General features: G+C 42.7%; 1 protein-coding gene, 1 long non-coding RNA gene and 2 pseudogenes across 2 annotated transcripts in view; 2 read left to right on the top strand and 2 right to left on the bottom strand.

Annotated features, from left to right (window-relative positions):
- Nucleotides 1-17263, bottom strand: part of LOC100514147 (olfactory receptor 13C7) — a 142431-nt gene that overhangs the window by 66618 nt on the left and 58550 nt on the right. The window lies entirely within an intron of this gene.
- Nucleotides 1226-1326, bottom strand: LOC146407092 (U6 spliceosomal RNA; annotated as a pseudogene).
- Nucleotides 8933-9892, top strand: LOC100513390 (olfactory receptor 13C7). The gene has a single exon (XM_003121991.3). The coding sequence runs from the start codon at nucleotides 8933-8935 to the stop codon at nucleotides 9890-9892; it is 960 nt and encodes a 319-aa protein (XP_003122039.1).
- LOC100513577 (TP53-regulated inhibitor of apoptosis 1 pseudogene) lies at nucleotides 16136-16366 on the top strand (annotated as a pseudogene).

The following is a 17263-nucleotide window of genomic DNA, read 5'->3' as shown; positions in this document are numbered from 1 at the left end:
TTTGGCTACTGACATACCTTTTGGTGAAGATATTTTAATTGGGTTGTTTGTCTTTTTATTATGGAGTCACATGTAAGAGTTCTGTATGTAGCCTGGATACAAGACCTTTATCATATATATAATTTGTAGGTACTTTCAGTCCTTTATATTTGTCTTTTCATTTTTTTATGGTGTCATTTGAAAAAAGTTTTAAATTTTGTAGTACAATTTATCATATTTAAAAATTTGGTAGGGAGTTCCTGTCGTGGTGCAGTGGTTAACAAATCCGACTAGGAACCATGAGGTTGCGGGTTCGGTCCCTGCCTTTGCTTGGTGGGTTAACGATCCGGCATTGCCGTGAGCTGTGGTGTAGGTTGCAGACGCGGCTCGGATCCCACGTTGCTGTGGCTCTGGTGTAGGCTGGTGGCTACAGCTCTGATTTGACCCCTAGCCTGGGAACCTCCATATGCCACGGGAGCGGCCCAAGAAATAGCTAAAAAGACAAAAAAAAAAAAAAAATTGGTGGCTTTTTGGCCTTGCCCAAGGCATGTAGAAGTTTCAGGGCCAGGGATTGAGCCCATACCACAGCAGTGACACAAGCCACAGCAGTGGCAATGCTGGATCCTTAACCCCCTGAGCTACCAGAGAAGTCCCCCAAATTGGTGCCTTATTTAAGGAATCCTTACTTAACCCAAGGTCCCAAAGATCTTCTCCTATGTTTTCTTCTAGAAATTGTATGATTTTATATTTTTAATTTAGGTCTGTGACCAATTTTGAGTTAATTTTTTGTATGCTGTGAGGCAAGGAGCTCATTCATTTTTTACATATGAATATCCAACTGTTTTAGCACCATTTCGTAAAAGACTATCTTTTTGGAGTTCCCGTTGTGGCTCAGTGCTTAATGAATCTGACTAGGAACCATGAGGTTGTGGGTTCGATCCCTGGCCTCACTCAGTGGGTTAAGGATCTGGCATTGCCATGAGCCGTGGTGTAGGTTGCAGATGCATCTGGGATCCCGCATTGCTGTGGCTCTGGTGTAGGCTGGCAGCTACAGCTCCAGTTAGACCCACAGCCTGGGAACCTCCATATGCTGCAGGAGTGGCTCTAGAAAAGGCAAAAAGACAAAAAAATAAAATAAAAATAAAAGACTATCTTTTCCCCCACTGAACTGTATTGGTGCCTTTGTTGACAGCCAAATGGCCATAAATGTAAGGTCAAAATTCTAGGCTTTTTTTTCCCCCATCTTAAAACTATGGAATGCTTCAGGAATTTTTGCATCAGACAGGGGCCATGCTAATCTTCTCAGCATAGTTCCAATTTATGTATATGTGCTGCCAAAGAGAGTACTGGACTTTCTATTCTGTTATATCTATTAAACTATGGCTATCCCCCAGTCATATTGGACTTCTCATGCCAAGAGACCAGCACGCAAGGAAAGGAGTCACTATCCTAGTGGCATATAACTGACCCTGCTCATGAGGAGGCAATAGGGCTGCTTTTACATAATGAAGGCTGCTATGGACTGAATTTTTGTGTCCCACCAAAATTCACATGCAGAATCCCTTGGAGTCTATTACCTAGGAAATCTAGACAATGATCACTCTATTTCTAACAATAGGACCATATCACAGACCTTCAGAAGAAGGTTGTCTGGGTTTCAAGAGAGCCACCATTTCAGTCCAAAAGTTATTCCATTTCAAGAATAACACAACTGTGGAGGTAGAAAGAAGACATCATTTCACACACACACACACACACACACACACACACACACACACACACACAAAGTGTGTGTCATTGCATGGAACAAAGGCATTGTGCATTTTCTATTTTGTGGGGGCTAGGTGTGAGTATCAGCTTTCAGGATAATTCAGGAAGCTAAGCATCTGTTTTAACTTATTGTATGACAAAAGGCAATCATAAGGTTGTAGACAGTCTAGGAATAATGCTCATAACTAAGGAGCAAACAAAACTACCCAATGTGACCCACAAAGAGCATGGTGTGGTGAAACCCAAGAAGTGATGGACATTGTCAAATAGGGGTTCTGATGTGTCTAACATCTGTTCTGTATTATTCCAGAATATCCATTAATTATTGAAGGTAGTACTTGCCAAACTTTAATATGCACATAATTCACCAGGGGATTTTGTCAAAATGCACATAATGGCTCAGTAAATCTGGAGTGGGCCTGGAAACTCTGCAGTTCTAACACGATCTCATGTGATGTTGCTGGTGTGAGACCACACTTTTGAGTAGCAAGTACCTAGAATATCCTGGTAGAAGTAGTCTGGCACTCAGGTTGATTCATTTGTTTGCCTAGTTGATTTCTGTGTCCTTGTTTGAGTAAGAATTTTGAAACAGCTAAAAGTTTCAGATGTATACAGTATCTCTAGAGCAACCACTGGAAAAATAAGGCAAATAAATATAGCTAAAAAGCCAATAGATACATTAAAATAAGGTTAGTTCTAAGAACAATTCAATTAACCCAAGACACTGAAGGAAAAAAGGAACAGATGAAAACAAATAGATGCAATAAACAGAAAACAGCAACAACAAAATAGAAAACCTAAACCTACTACTTCATAATTACATTAAGTAGAAGTGGATTAAACTTACAAATTAAAATACAGAGACCATGAGACTGGGTAAAAAGGCAAGAAAACTGTATCCTGTCTAAAAGAAGCATTTAAAAAATAAAGCACAGATTGAAATGTGTTGAATATGTGCTTTATTTTTTAAATGCTTTTTTTAGACAGGATACAGTTGTATGTATCAGGCAAATAGGTTAAGAGTTATATTGGTATCAAACAAAGTATATTTGAAGACAAAGAGTATTACCAGGATAAAGAGGGACACTTCATAATGATAAGGTATCAAATAATCAGGAAGACATAAAATCCTGAATGTGGGATTCACAAATTCCTGTTGTGGTGCAGCAGAAATGAATCAGACTTTTAATCATGAGGTGCAGGTTTGATCCCTGGCCTCGCTCAGTGGGTTAAGCATCTGGCATTGCTGTGGGCTGTGGTGCAGGTTGCAGACAAAGCTTGGATCCTGTGTTGCTATGGCTGTGGAATAGGCTGGCAGCTGTAGCTCCGATTCAACCCCTAGCCTGGGAACCTCCACATATGCAGCCTTTAAAAGCAAAAAAAAAAAAAAAAAAAAAAAAAATCTTGAATGTGTATTCACCTCGTAACTAAGCCTCAAAATAATATGAATAAGAAATGGACATATTTAAAGGGAGAGAGAGAACCACAGTAAGAATTAGAGATTTTCATATCCTTTTCTCAGTAACTGGTATAACTAGACCAAAAAAAAAAAAAAATTCATTCACTATGGACCATAGACACAAACATAAAACCCGAAACTATAAGGTTTTATAATAAAATATAGAAAAAACATCTTTGTGACTAGCAGTATGCAAAATTTTCTTAGGATATGGAACGCAATAACCAAAAAAGAAAAAGAGTGACAGATTTCATCAAAATTTAAAACATCTGCTCAGCAGAATACATTATTAAGAAAATATGCAAATCACAGGATGGTAGAATATTCACAGTACACATATCTAACAAAGGATTTGTTTCTAAAATATATAAGGACTTCCTACAACTCAGTTTTTTTGTTTGTTTGTTTTTTTGTTTTTTGTCTTTTTGTCTTTAAAGGGCTGCATCCACGGCATATGGAGGTTCCCAGCCTAGGGGTCTAATCGGAGCTGTTGCTGCTGGCCCATGCCACAGCCACAGCAATGCCAGATCTGAGCCGTGTCTGCAACCTACACCACAGCTTAATGGCAACGCTGGATCCTTAACCCACTGAGCGAGGCCAGGTATAGAACCCGCGACTTCATGGTTCCTAGTCGGATTCGTTTCTGCCGCACCAGGATGGGAACACCCAACTCAGTATTTTTTAGAAAACAACAGAAAAGTATAACAATGGACAAAATGTTTGAACAGATAATTGATAAAGATAGAGGAATGACCAATGATCACATGAAAAAGTGCTCAATATCATTAGCTATCAGGAAAATACAGATAAAAACCACAATGAGATGCTCCTACACATCAACCAGTGTTGTTAAAATTTCAGACTGACAACACCAAATGTTAGCAAGAATGTGACACAAGAACTCTTGTGCTTTTCTGATAAAAGTGTAAAGAGGTACACAAAAGATATGTCCATTTCTTAGACAGCTAAGTCTATAACTATGCTATGACGCAGCCATTCCATTCTCAAGTATTAAGCCAAAGAAGTTGAAATACATGTCTACAAAAAGACTTATATGGGAAGGTTAATGATGGCCTTCCCCATAACAGCCGAAACAAGAAAACAGTTCAGATGTCCATCAACAAGGAGAATGGATAAACCAACTAGGATGTGCATAAAATGGAATACTACTCAGTCATAAAAAGGAATAAATTATAAAACCATGTAACAACACAAGAGATCTCAAAAACATTATTCTGAATAAAGACTTGCACGAGATTCTATTTATATGATGTTTCTGAAAAGGTAAAATACTTAAGCAATGATGAAAAATCATTAGAACAATGGGAATTGCTCCAACAGGGTGGTTTTGGGGATTGACTGGTAAGGGACATGGGAAAACTGTCTTACGTTAACTATCAAAATTACTGTCTGTTATTTCAGAAATATTCCATAACTTGATAGGATTTTGGTTACATGGATGGGTACATCTGTCAAAACTCACTGGACGATACACTTAAGTTTTATACATTTCATTGAGGAAATTTCACCAAAAAAATGGATTACCATCTAAATGTATGGATTCTTAATAGTGACTGCTATTGGCAAGCCATAAATTTGTCTAGCGAACTTTCTAGAAGCCTCATTTCAGAAGGGAGGTGTATTCTACTGGGGGCTTTTTCTTGCATTTGTTACTATTTCTTTGTTATAAATAATACTGAAAAGCTCCTCTTATACGCAGATCATCTGAGGGCTTGAGATTCCTTTGCCATCCCTGTGGACTGATTCGCCAGGATAGCTTTTGGTCATGACTTTATTACATATTCATCAAATTACTGTTTAATTACTGCTAGTTATTTGTTGAGTTACTGCAGATGGTTGTGCTTTATTTAGGCTCACATCTTCAGTGTAACTGGGCATATCTGTTTTCCTATCTTTGAAGGGTTGATATGCAAAAGAGGAAATAACCATGCCCTGTGTGGCCCTCAAGAGCCAAATAAAGACCCAGGGTTGAGCTGCAGGGAGACAGGCAGGCTTTGGTCCAGAATGAGGAAAAACTTTCCAGTCACTAATGTCCCCTGGCAGTAGGTCCTTTACTGGACCACTTTTTTCTCGATGTGTCATCTCTTCCCTTACCTAGGTTCTTCCGCACAGCTTACAACCATACTCCGTGTATCTGTTACCTATTGTTCCACAATGAATCACTCCAAAACTTCATAGCTCAGAAGAACATGCATGTATTCTTTCACAGTTCCTGTGGGCCACGAATCTGAGCACAGATTAGCTGGGTCCTCTGCTTCAGGGTCTTTCAGAGGACTGCAATCAAGATGTTGGCTAGGGCTGGGATCTCATCTGATGGTTTGACTGGAGAAGGGTTAAATTCCAAGCTCACTTACACTGTTGTGGGCAGGGTTCAATGCCTTGAGGGTAATTGATCTGAGGACCTCACTTCTTCACCATCTGTTGGCCAGAAACCTCTTTCAGTTCCTTGCCAAATGGGTCTCGCCAATCTGTCAATTTTATTCATCAAAACTAGCAAAAGAGTATATTCTTTTGCTTAGAAGAAGTTACTAAAGAAGAGGAGGTTATACAAGGCTGTGAAACCCAGTAAGAAAGAATCACCTTTGCGGGGGTGTGGGGGGGGGGTCATTTTAAATGTTCATACCACATTCCAGATTCCACTAACTTAGAATGTCTTCCTTTGACTTCTTTCCATACCTGCTATTCCATGATTCTTTTCAAACAAATGACTTGTTGAGGCTGTGGAATAAATACTCAAGCCCAAGACCTGTGCCAAGCCCTGGCCTCAGGATCGTAGTCCCCTTATCCCCATTCCTTTCCCATCTCTTCATGTGTAAATTCTTCCTCACAGTCCTTGGCCATAAACTGCCTCCTCCTTGAAGTCTCCCCATGGCTCATGGGAGTTCTCTCAAGTGTCCACAGCCATGACCTTGAGCAGTTAGTTTAGAAGCACTGTGTCCACAGCTGCTGGTTCCAAAATGCCATGAATACAAAGAGTTCCTAAATAAGTCTTATCTCTCCAGCTGCTTTTTTCAAGAAGTTTGAGGTTTGCAGAAATTCAGGCAGCACATGGAAATGCTTTCTCCGATGTCCTTCAGTGGCCTAAGAGTGGAAAGTTCTAGCAGGAATGAAAGCAGGAGGATGTTTTCCTGGAGTGCTTTCAGCATAATTGGATCTTGGGGACATTGTCCCAGAAGTATAAAGTTTCCTGACTTTGTATGATTTCATTTCCAAACTTTTAATCACTTCAGGGAACACAAGAGTCTCAAGTGCAGTGCTGATTTCAAAATGCCTTCTGCATGTACTGGTTGATCCTTTAGAGATTTGGCCTAAAACACAGAACTAAGATAGAATGGGAGGAACCAGCTTTTGCCCCTTCTTCAAATCAGAGGTAGACATTCCCGCCTGGGCCTTTTGAACTAGTGTTGATATTTCTGGCCCAGGTTCCCAAGCCATCTGGACCCTTTCTCAGTAGGTTCCTTAAAAAAGGTAAGTGAGAGTCCTTGCAGGAGTAATCCTCGAACTTTTATTAGCACAGTGACATTTCCAGCTTCTGATTTGATTTTTCAAAGGGTCTGGGACTTGAGAGGGGAAGAAATGAGACAATTTCAGTGGTATCATAAAGACTGAGGGGCAGGCAAAATTCTTTCATCCTTGGTCAGAAAAACCTAGATGACAAATGCCTATGAAACTTTGTCTAATTTCATGGATTCCCCTCACTGCAGAGAAACCCCTGGATGAGATCGCACAGTTCCAGAGCCTTTTCTTGTACAAGTCCAGGGAGCACCGTCCACCTTGTGGCCACGGAAATGTCTGGAGTTGTCCTGTTATACTCCAAAGGGTGCCATTTACATCACCCACAATGAAAATGGAGCTTGTGCATCCCTGTGATCTGGCCTCTGAGGGGCCTCATGGCCTGAGCAGCCCAGACTTTCTGAGCCCCTCTTGCCCACTTCAACAAGAGCAGTTCTGCTTTATACTTGGGGGGTGGGGGTCCAAATTTAAGAAAACAAAAATTCTCTTTCTTAAAGAGTTTGAACATCACCGATCTCTTTCAATCACAACACAGAAGAGGGTAACATGAGGTTCTAAGAAAGGTACAGAACCTACCCAGCCTAAATTAGAATACAGCCTCTGCACTCACAGACCACAAATTGCACAAAATGAATGCAATTCTCGAAGGAAGCTGACCACCATCATATGAATAAGAAAAACTTAGAAAACTGCCAGCATGACTCAATACAAACAAGAATTTTCTAATATGCTAGAGCTGTATAAATATGGAATAGGCTGTTTGGGAACACAGTGGGCTCTTCATCATAGAGGAAATCAAGCTGAAACGGAAAAGCCCATGCATCAGTGCGGTGCAGAAAAAGATCTACAATGGGAGACAGGGTTGGACTAGATTACTTGTGAGCATAATCTGTGACAGGGTATTATTCTGGGAGATATATCCAGCATCTTAGCCAAAAAGTTCAAGAACCAATATCCACTGATTCCTATGTAGTCATTCATAAGAGGGAATGATAACAAAAAATAATAAAACAAAGTAGATGTTGTTTAAAGGCACAAACTTGCAATGAGTAATAAATAACCCCATGACTTGATGCACCGTATAGTGAAAAGAAACAAAAATATTGCACTATAATTACATAATGTGACAAATATCACAATAGCAGTCATACTACAATATATAAATATATAAAGAAATACACTGTACACCTTAAACTTACATGTTATATCTCAAATATTCAAGACAGAAAAAAGAGAAAAAGCACTGCTTAGTTATCTAAGACAACTGGATTTCCAAAGGCTGTGAGCCACTGTAGGTTTTTGGAGACCTCTGTGGAACATTATAGAACATCAGATTCAAACTATTAGGAACATCTCAGCATTTACAGATCAAAAAGTTACCTTGGAAACTTCCCCCAAGATATCTCTCTTTCTCCAATATCCTTCTGCCCTTAGAAGCCCAGCTGGATTCTATATTACCTAAGGTGCCTTTCCTGACCCTTGTTCTACCAACACCATGCATGTCCTTTTGGATGTTCTGGCCCCTCCTGAATCCTTCTGCTTCCTCTCGCTTGCAGGTTGAGAGCCCATTTAAGCCTGGGCCATGGGTCACCCCTGTGCCTCATAGGAATTGTCATGGGTGATCAGTGGGTGATCAACAAGTGTTTTGATGGATAGATGTATGTTCAGACACAAACAGATGGGTGGATGGATGGACAGATGGACGGAATGGTACTCATGAGAAAAGAGATCTTAGCAACAATATAAGTGTATTTTCTGTGAAAATGTTCTGGAGAAATAGAGTGAGTATTCACAACTAATGATTTACCTAATACTAAGCACAAAGTGGGAGAACATGAAGCAAACCTGAAGGCCATTTTTTTGAGTCAATATCTAATGAGATGAACTGCCACAGAGGACATAGAACCACTAAAATGAATGTGTTGTGTGTCTTGTCTCTAATCAAATGAATTAAATTAGCAGAACCATCATTTTAAACATTGTAAATTTGATATTCTATGACCCCAAAGTAAATTCTGATCTTATTGCTCCTTTTTTCTAGGAAAGAAAGAGACTCTGGGCTTTCAGAACTGTTTTCTAATCACTCAGCCTGACTGGACCTTCAGACCAGATGCCCTGGACCTACAGGAGACAAAGGATATTGGGTTTGGATAAGTGAGTTTTTTATTCAGTTGAAAGAGGGGACATACCATGGCAAGTGCCAACCAGACAGCCTCTGTGACAAAGTTCATCCTCCTGGGCCTCTCAGCCCACCCAAAGCTGGAGAAGACGCTCTTCGTGCTCATCCTGCTCACGTACCTGGTGATCCTGCTGGGCAACGGGCTCCTCATCCTGGTGACCATCCTGGACTCCCGCCTCCACACGCCCATGTACTTCTTCCTGGGGAACCTCTCCTTCCTCGACATCTGCTACACCACCTCCTCAGTGCCCCTCATTCTTGACAGCTTCCTGACCCCCAGGAAAACCATCTCCTTCCCAGCCTGTGCCATGCAGATGTTTCTTTCCTTTGCCATGGGAGCCACAGAGTGTGTGCTTCTGGGCATGATGGCATTTGATCGCTATGTGGCCATCTGCAACCCCCTGCGGTACCCTGTGGTCATGAGAAAGTCTGTCTATGTGCCCATGGCTTCCAGCTCCTGGGCAGCTGGAAGTGCTGCTTCCATGGTTCAAACATCCCTTGCTATGAGGCTGCCCTTCTGTGGGGACAATGTCATCAACCACTTCACCTGTGAGATCTTGGCTGTCCTGAAGCTGGCCTGTGCTGACATCTCCATCAATGTCATCAGCATGGGGGTGACAAATGTGCTCTTCCTGGGGGTCCCAGTTCTTTTCATCTTTATCTCCTACATCTTCATCCTCACCACCATCCTGAGGATCCCCTCGGCTGAGGGGAGGAAAAAGGCTTTCTCCACCTGCTCTGCCCACCTCACAGTCGTGCTTGTCTTCTATGGGACCATCCTCTTCATGTATGGGAAGCCTAAATCCAAGGACCCCCTGGGGGCTGACAAAGAGGATCTTGCAGACAAGCTCACCTCCCTCTTCTATGGGGTGGTGACCCCCATGCTCAACCCCATTATCTACAGCCTGAGGAACAAGGATGTGAAGGTGGCTGTGAGGAGCCTGGTGAGTCAGAAACTCTTCACCCAGTGATGTTTGGAAGACAGATGTCCCTGTAGTTCTGTGCCTCTTTCCTGTTTTCACCCATGAATCTCAGAAGAATGTGTCTCCCAAAGAAGATATACATAAAGAGTGATTAGCAAAAGATGGAATTACACATGTATTACATTGAATTATACAGAATTTTATCTGTTACTCAACCTAATTTTCAAAAACAATGAAACCTCTAACCTGATGGGAGTGTGACTTGAGGGGATGGAAGTAGAATGCTTCTGAAATCAATTAGCAATTTTCCTGCTACTCTACTGGGCAAGTCTGAATTCACTTTGAGGGCAGGTTGCTCCTTCTGAGAAAAACAGCTTAGTACACCTATGTGTTAAATAAAGATTCAAAATCCTACTCTTAAAAGGAGGCACTGAAGACAGTGTGGGGTGAAATTTCATGACCTAGCAGTTAAAAAAAAATAATCTTCATTAGAGGTGAAACGGCACATCTTCAAATTTTGTTTTTCTTGGAGGCAGAGCTGAGACTGGAGATGGGAATGAAGTTGGCTTTCTTCCTTTCTTCAAGACTCAGAAGACTTGGAACCATGTAAATTCCACATAGGGCATTTGCTCTGAGGGCAAGGCAGGTGGATCCTGAAATACATGTGTGGAGGGTCTTAGCCTGGGAGCTCTCATAGCTGGTGTCTGGTTTTAAGCTTTGTTTTCCTGCCCTCAGTAAGTCTTGAGTACACAGTCTGGTCCTGTACGTAGTCTGGAGAGTTAAGGATGGATATATGGGGAGAGCAGAGCAGGGGCGCACAGCAATCTTCAGGGGGTCTGGGGTCAGGATGGCGAGACGTGACCAGGAGAAGATGGAGAAGGTGGCTGTTGGAGGACAAGTGAAATGATAAAACTGAAAGGCGGAGCCAGTTCACCGGGCACCTGACGAGAGGTCCAGAGGTAAAATGTGGGAGCATCTCAATCAGTAGTGAAACTTTTTCCTGAGAATCAAAATGTTCTAATGAAAACAAATGCTCTCAGCCAGCCATGCTTGGTCATCCTGGGCTCCTCTTGTGCGATACCCTCTTGGGCCACAGTGGCCTCCTGCTCATCTTGGGCAGAAATGCAGACCGTGGCTACTGCCCGTGTGGCCCCTTCAACAGTCTCTCCGACTGTGGGGGCACAGGGGCATGTTGCTGTTTCACCCTTTCAGACTCAGTATTATCTGTCCCACCCTATGTGCCTCTGCTTTTCTCTATTGAGCAGAGATCCCACCTAAGCCCTTCCTAGCTCACTGTAGGAGGAGGACATCAACTTGGGATTAAGCCTGACCTTGATAAATCAGGAGCCAACTTTAAAATGAAACATACTTGTAGAGCAAAATTTCCTTTCAACATACTTCACTTCACTAGTTTTGGCTTAAAGAAATGTTCCTAGTTCTGACCATGCCCCCCCCGCCATCTTTCTATAAGACAGAAGGATGTGTTCCTCTAGTTGCTGAAAGTGCTGCTGGAAGACAGCCTTCAGCTGTCAGCTCCAGGAATTAGCTAAAGGGGGCTCTTAGCTGAAGAGAGCCGACTCACCCAAGGTCATGCTCCCTTTCCCAGGGAAGCCCATATCCAATGACTGATTGATGTAGGATATGGAATTCCCATTGTGGTGCATCAGAAATGAATCTGAAGGGGAACCATAAGGTTGCAGGTTCAATCCCTGGCCTTGTTCAGTGGATTAAGGATATGGCATTGCCGTGAGCTATGGTGTAGGTCACAGACACAGCTCGGATCCAGCGTGGCTGTGGCTGTGGCGGGCAGCTGTAGCTCCGATTGGATCCCTAGCCTGGGAACCTCCATATACTACAGATGCGGCACTAAAAAGAAAAAAAAAAAAAGGATATAAATGTCTTGTTCCCACTAGGACAACTCTGAAGGGCCACCCCAGTACCAGTACCAGAGTCCCCCAGGTTTGACTGAAGCCTACATCAAAGCCCAACTTCTGCCTCTGCCCAATCCTCCTTCCTTATCTTCCCTTCCACCAGTACTGATCCCCAGAGCATAGGGAATAAGCTCCCTGCACCCCAGGCTCCATCTCAGAGTTTGATTCCTGGCAAAACCAAATTGGAACACCATGTAAAGTCTAATGCTCAAGTAACATGTGTTCTCCTTCCAGAATCATGGACACTGGCAATGGACAAATCATGGACAAATGTCATGTAGATTGGTTGGGTGAGGCAGTACAGTGTTGTGTTAACATCAGAAGCTTTGGAACCAGACCTTGGCTAGCTCCTCTCTTTATCATGGTTGTATCTTGAAGTTTATTTTATATTGTATATAACTTCTCTGAAATCTTCCAACATCCTACCCTGTCTACCTCTCTAGTTTAGTGTTCCCCAATCTTTTTCTTGCCTTGAAACACACAGAAAATAAAGGGATTTGTATGTCTCCTGGGTTAAGTGGATAAATCTACTCATGGCTGAAGGCAATTCACCTGGGGACTTAGGTCACTACATGTTGAGTTTAGTGGCCCCCTGGGGACTTAGCTTGGACTATCTGGAGCCTGTGGTATGCCAGCTAGAAAGCCCTGCCAGCAGTGAGCTGTCTCCTCCTTTAGCACCTGATGAGAGGACAGTCATGGCCCTCTGGCTGCAGATGATTGGACTCTTGACCAAAACAGGGCTAATCAGAGTTTCTCTCCAAGTGATTTGGAATTTGGATATAGAGACTCTTGTTGGCATAGAGCTCTTGACCACATAAATCCAGGTCTGATGTGGCCACATGCCTGGCAAAAAGAAGTTGGTCTGCAGGGAGAGATGACAAAGCGAAGGCCCCAAGAGAACCATAAAAACAGAGATAGAGGGAGTTCCCATCATGGCTCAGTGGTTAACGAACCTGACTAGGAACCATGAGGTTGTGGGTTCGATCCCTGGCCTTGCTCAGTGGGTTAAGGATCCGGCATTGCCGTGAGCTGTGGTGTAGGTCGCAGACATGGCTCAGATCCCATGTTGCTGTGGCTCTGGTGTAGGCCGACGGCTACAGCTCCAATTCGACCCCTAGCCTGGGAACCTCCATATGCCATGGGAGCAGCCCAAGAAATGGCAAAAAGGAGAAACAAAAACAAACAAAACAAACAAACAAACAGCAGAGATAGAGGCTGCAATACATAAGCTAAGACTTGGAAAAGTCTTTTTTTTCCTTTCATTTTGTGGGGAAAATCTAAACTTACAAAAAAATAAAGAGAATAATAAAATGACTGTTCATCAACGATCTGCTCATGGTCAGTGTGGCTCCATCCATACCCCCGTGAAATATTTCTCCCTCTCCTGGATTATTTTGAAACAAATGCTAGATGATCATAGCATTTCATTATTAAATAGTTCAGCATTTATCTCTAAAAATTAGTACTCTTACAAAACATAAGTAAATTACTATTGAAACTAAGCAGGACCCTGCAGGGCCTTCCCTCCTGGGTATAAAATAGCTTTATGAGAGTCCCCATTTCTCGTTTGTAAAAAAAAAAAAAAAAAAAAAAGACTTTAGTCTCCTAGAATTTCCCTGCGTTCCAAAAAGCAGATTCAGGAGTTCCCACTGTGGCTTAACAGAAACAAATCTGACTGGTGTCCATGAGGATGCAGGTTCAATCCATGGCCTTGCTCAGAGGGTCAGGGATCTGGCGTTGCTGTGAGCTATGGTGTATATTGCAGATGTGGCCTGGATCCCACATTGCTGTGGTTGTGATGTAGGCCAGCAGCTGTAGCTCTGGTTCAACCCCTAGCCTAGGAGCTTCCATAGGCCATGGGTGCAGCCTTAAAAAGCAAAAAAGCAAAATAATAACAATAATAACAACAATAAAATTTAGACATTCCCATTGTGGCTCAGTGGTTAATGAATCCGACTAGGAACTATGAGGTTGTGGGTTCTATCCCTGGCCTTGCTCAGTGGGTTAGGATCCAGCATTGCTGTGAGCTGTGGTGTAGGTTGCAGACGTGGCTAGGATCCCACATTGCTGTGGCTCTGGTGTAGGCCAGCAGCTACAGCTCCGATTCGACCCCTAGCCTGGGAACCTCCATATGCTGTGGGATTGGCCCAAGAAATGGCAAAAAGACAAAAAAAAAAATAATAATAATAATAAAATTAAAAAACAGTGGATTCAAAAAGCTATGGTTTAGGAAAGCAAGCAAAGGCAGAAACAAAGGACAAGCAAGCCCAACAAAATCTTTCTCATGATTGTTACCTTAAACTGATGCCTTGATTTATGACCTCAAACTATTGGGCAAGTGTCCTGTGGCTTCAACCAGCTGGCTACAAGTGGACTTAAAACTGATGACACCAGGAGGGTTAATTCAGAACTGAAACTCCTGAACCATCACGAAGGCTCTAAGTAAATAATAAAATGCCTCAACCATGGCTTTTTCTCTCTCTTACAAAGACGTTAACAGATCACAAGAGCATGATTTACTAGTTTGCTTTGCAGAAACACACAGATCAATCACAATCACCAGTGACACATGGAGCGACTCGAAGGTGCCAGGAAGTCTGCAACCTTACGCCCCAGCCAGCCAGCAGGATGGGTTTGAGACACATCTAGGTTTCCTGTCTTCTGGGTTGGCACCTCCTTGATTAATAAACTTTTCTCTGACATTCCGGTTTGTTTGACCTCATTGTACACCAAGCGAACAAACTTAGGTCTGACAATACTATTATTATACCTAAAACTCAAAAGTAATCCATTGCTATCATCAATTATCCAGCAGTTTTATTTCACTAAGTGTTTTATAAATGCTTTAATATCTTAGTTTATTTGAGCCAGAATCCAAATAAGATTATATATGATAATTAACCTCTTTTACTCTATATTTCCCTCTCTCTTTTTTTTTTTTTCTCCCTTCCCTCTCCCTCTTTTTTAACTTACAGTTTTGGGGAAGGAATAGTTTCCCAGTATGGGAAATTGCAGTTCACCTAAGAGTTCTGGAACCAGTTTCAACGTGTGGGCATAGAGTGGGGGTTCGCTACCTCCCACCACGTCATTCTCAGACACCTGCTGAGTGTCCTACAATTTAACTCAGTTCTGACATGATCTACCAGGAGACAGAAGCAGATTCCCCAGGTTAAAGGCTCAGTCCTACAAGACTGCTCTCCCCATCCCCTCCACCCTACCCCTGCCACTTTAGACATTAGCTGCAAGCCTTGGTTGCTGCCTATGTTTCTGACTGACCAGAGATATTGGAGGTTCCAACAACCCCCTACTTGGGTTTGATTAGTTTGCTAGATAGGCTCATAGAACTCAGAGAAACATTTCACTTACTAGATCACTGGCTTATTACAAGAGGATATAACTCAGGAACAGGGAGGTGGAAGGGGTGTATAGGGCAAGGTATGGGGAAAGAGTGTGGACCTTCCATGCTCTCTCCTAACACAGCACTCTTCCAAATCTCTCTGTGATTTCCAGCTGGGGAGCTCTCCCGACTATGCCCTCAGGGGTTGTGTGGAAGCTGCATTTAAATAGGCAGGACTGGTTAAATCACTGTCCATTAGTGATTAAGTCAACCTCCAGCCCCTCCCTGGAAATCAGGGGCTCAGACTGAAAGTTCCAACCCTCTGTTCAGGATTGGTCCCCCTGGCAACCAGCTCCAACCTTAAGTGCTTTCCAAAAGTCATGTAGTTGTGGTTGAAATGGACTTTTTACAAATAACAAGACACTTGCTCCACCTTTTTGATTTCTAAAGTGTTTTTCAGGAACTGAGGACAAAAGACTAAATGTTATGAAGAAAGTTGTTCCCATGGCTCTTATCACTCAGGAAATTCCAAGAATTTTAAGAGCCATGAAAGGTTTTGGCAGCTGTGAGCCAGGAACTGTGGGCAAAGATGAAATATATATGAGAAATACATTTTGGTCATCTAAACAAATGGGTATCTACTTCCTATAAGTCACAACATCACATTACTATAGTCTGCATTTTGAGGTCCTTTAGTATCTATCCATGTATTCTTATAAATTGCTGATTAGATCTAGATACTTAGAGGTTTCCGTTTCAGTATAGTGATGAGCTCATGGCTCCTGAGATCTTTTGACAGAACCCTAGTATCTTTTTCTTTTTGCCACACCCACAGCATGTGAAAATTTCCAGGCCAGGGACAGGACATGTGCCACAGCAGCAACTCAAGCAGCTTCAGTGACAACTCCAGATGCTTAACCCGCTGCACCACAAGGGAACTCCAGGACCCTAGTATCTTTGTGGCTTCCTTGTTTTCTGGTTATGTCAAGATGTTCCAGGCTCCACTGCACAGTCACTGATGCCATGAACAGCGTAGGGGAGGCTTGCACCGACATGAAGCATGAGTAAGACCAGTGCTTCAAGAGTTGGCTTGCCAAGAAGTTCCTCCAGGGAGAGGGCTCCAGGGACCCATGCGCTGACCTCTTCTAGCATTACAAGCAATGTGTTCAGAAAGCAATAAAGGATAAGGAGATGCCCCTTGAAGGACTGGAGTTCATGGGCCGTGGCAAAGAAAAGCCTGATAGCTCTTCTTGACCTTGAGAGTCACCTTGAAAATGGACTCCTCAAATCAGGAAATTGAAGACCCTGGATTGTGTTGATTAAAGCTGTGAAGATAGCTATCTATTTAATGAGTTTAGGAGGGAGGAGTTTCTTCCCTGCTATCTTTCTCTCACTTGCAAAAGGTGATGAACTGTCACTCTCTGCTTAGAGATTTCAGAGATTTCGGGCTTTGGCATCTCCCCAGGAACTTGGTGTTCTAAATGATGGGATTATTTGGGATTATGGTTGAAATACTTGTCTGGGATCAGTTTTAAATATATCTTGTATGTAAATATAGATAAGATTGTCCCAGGATGATCAAGGTTGCCTGACCTCTTGAGTTATGCTGCAAAGGACTTTATACTACACTGTACTGGGGTAATTGTTCGTGAAGCAATTGGTGAGGATCTCCTTTCTCTCAGGGAGCTAATGCTCTGGAAATGGTTCCCAGCAAAATTTTCAATCAATGCTTTGCAGCTCAGTTTAATTTTGGTATAGTAATTTAACTGCTAAAATTGCTGGTGGGGAGTTCCCATTATGGCTCAGGGGAAAGGAATCTGACTAGTATCCATGACGATGCAGGTTTGATCCGTGGCCTTGCTCAGAGGGTTAAGGATCCGGCGTTGCCGAGAGCTGTGGTGTAGGTAGCAGACTCGGCTTGGATCTCTCATTGCTGTGGCTGCGGTTTAGGCTGGCAGCAACAACTCCAGTTCAACCCCTAGCCTGGGAACCTCCTTACGCCACAGGTGCAGCCCTAAAAACATTAAAAAAAAAAAAAAAGATTGCCGATGAGCTGGGTTATCAAAGATGAAGACAGCTTTTAACAGTTCCCTGCCTTAATAAGAGGTGCCTGATCTCCTATTAAGATGTGAAAGCTTTGGGAGTTCCGGT

This window comes from Sus scrofa, chromosome 1 (genome assembly GCF_054392235.1).
Source record: "Sus scrofa isolate SSC_HxYL_T2T_F1_AM1 chromosome 1, Sscrofa_HxYL_maternal_Yorkshire_Landrace_v2.0, whole genome shotgun sequence".
NCBI classification, from domain to species: Eukaryota; Metazoa; Chordata; class Mammalia; order Artiodactyla; family Suidae; genus Sus; species Sus scrofa.
Note: the sequence above shows the minus strand (reverse complement) of the source record. Positions and strands in the feature narration are given on the sequence as shown.

Bases quoted from the DNA above. Each gene is read 5' to 3' on its own strand.
- LOC100513390 (XM_003121991.3), top strand. From the start codon at position 8,933: ATGGCAAGTGCCAACCAGACAGCCTCTGTGACAAAGTTCATCCTCCTG.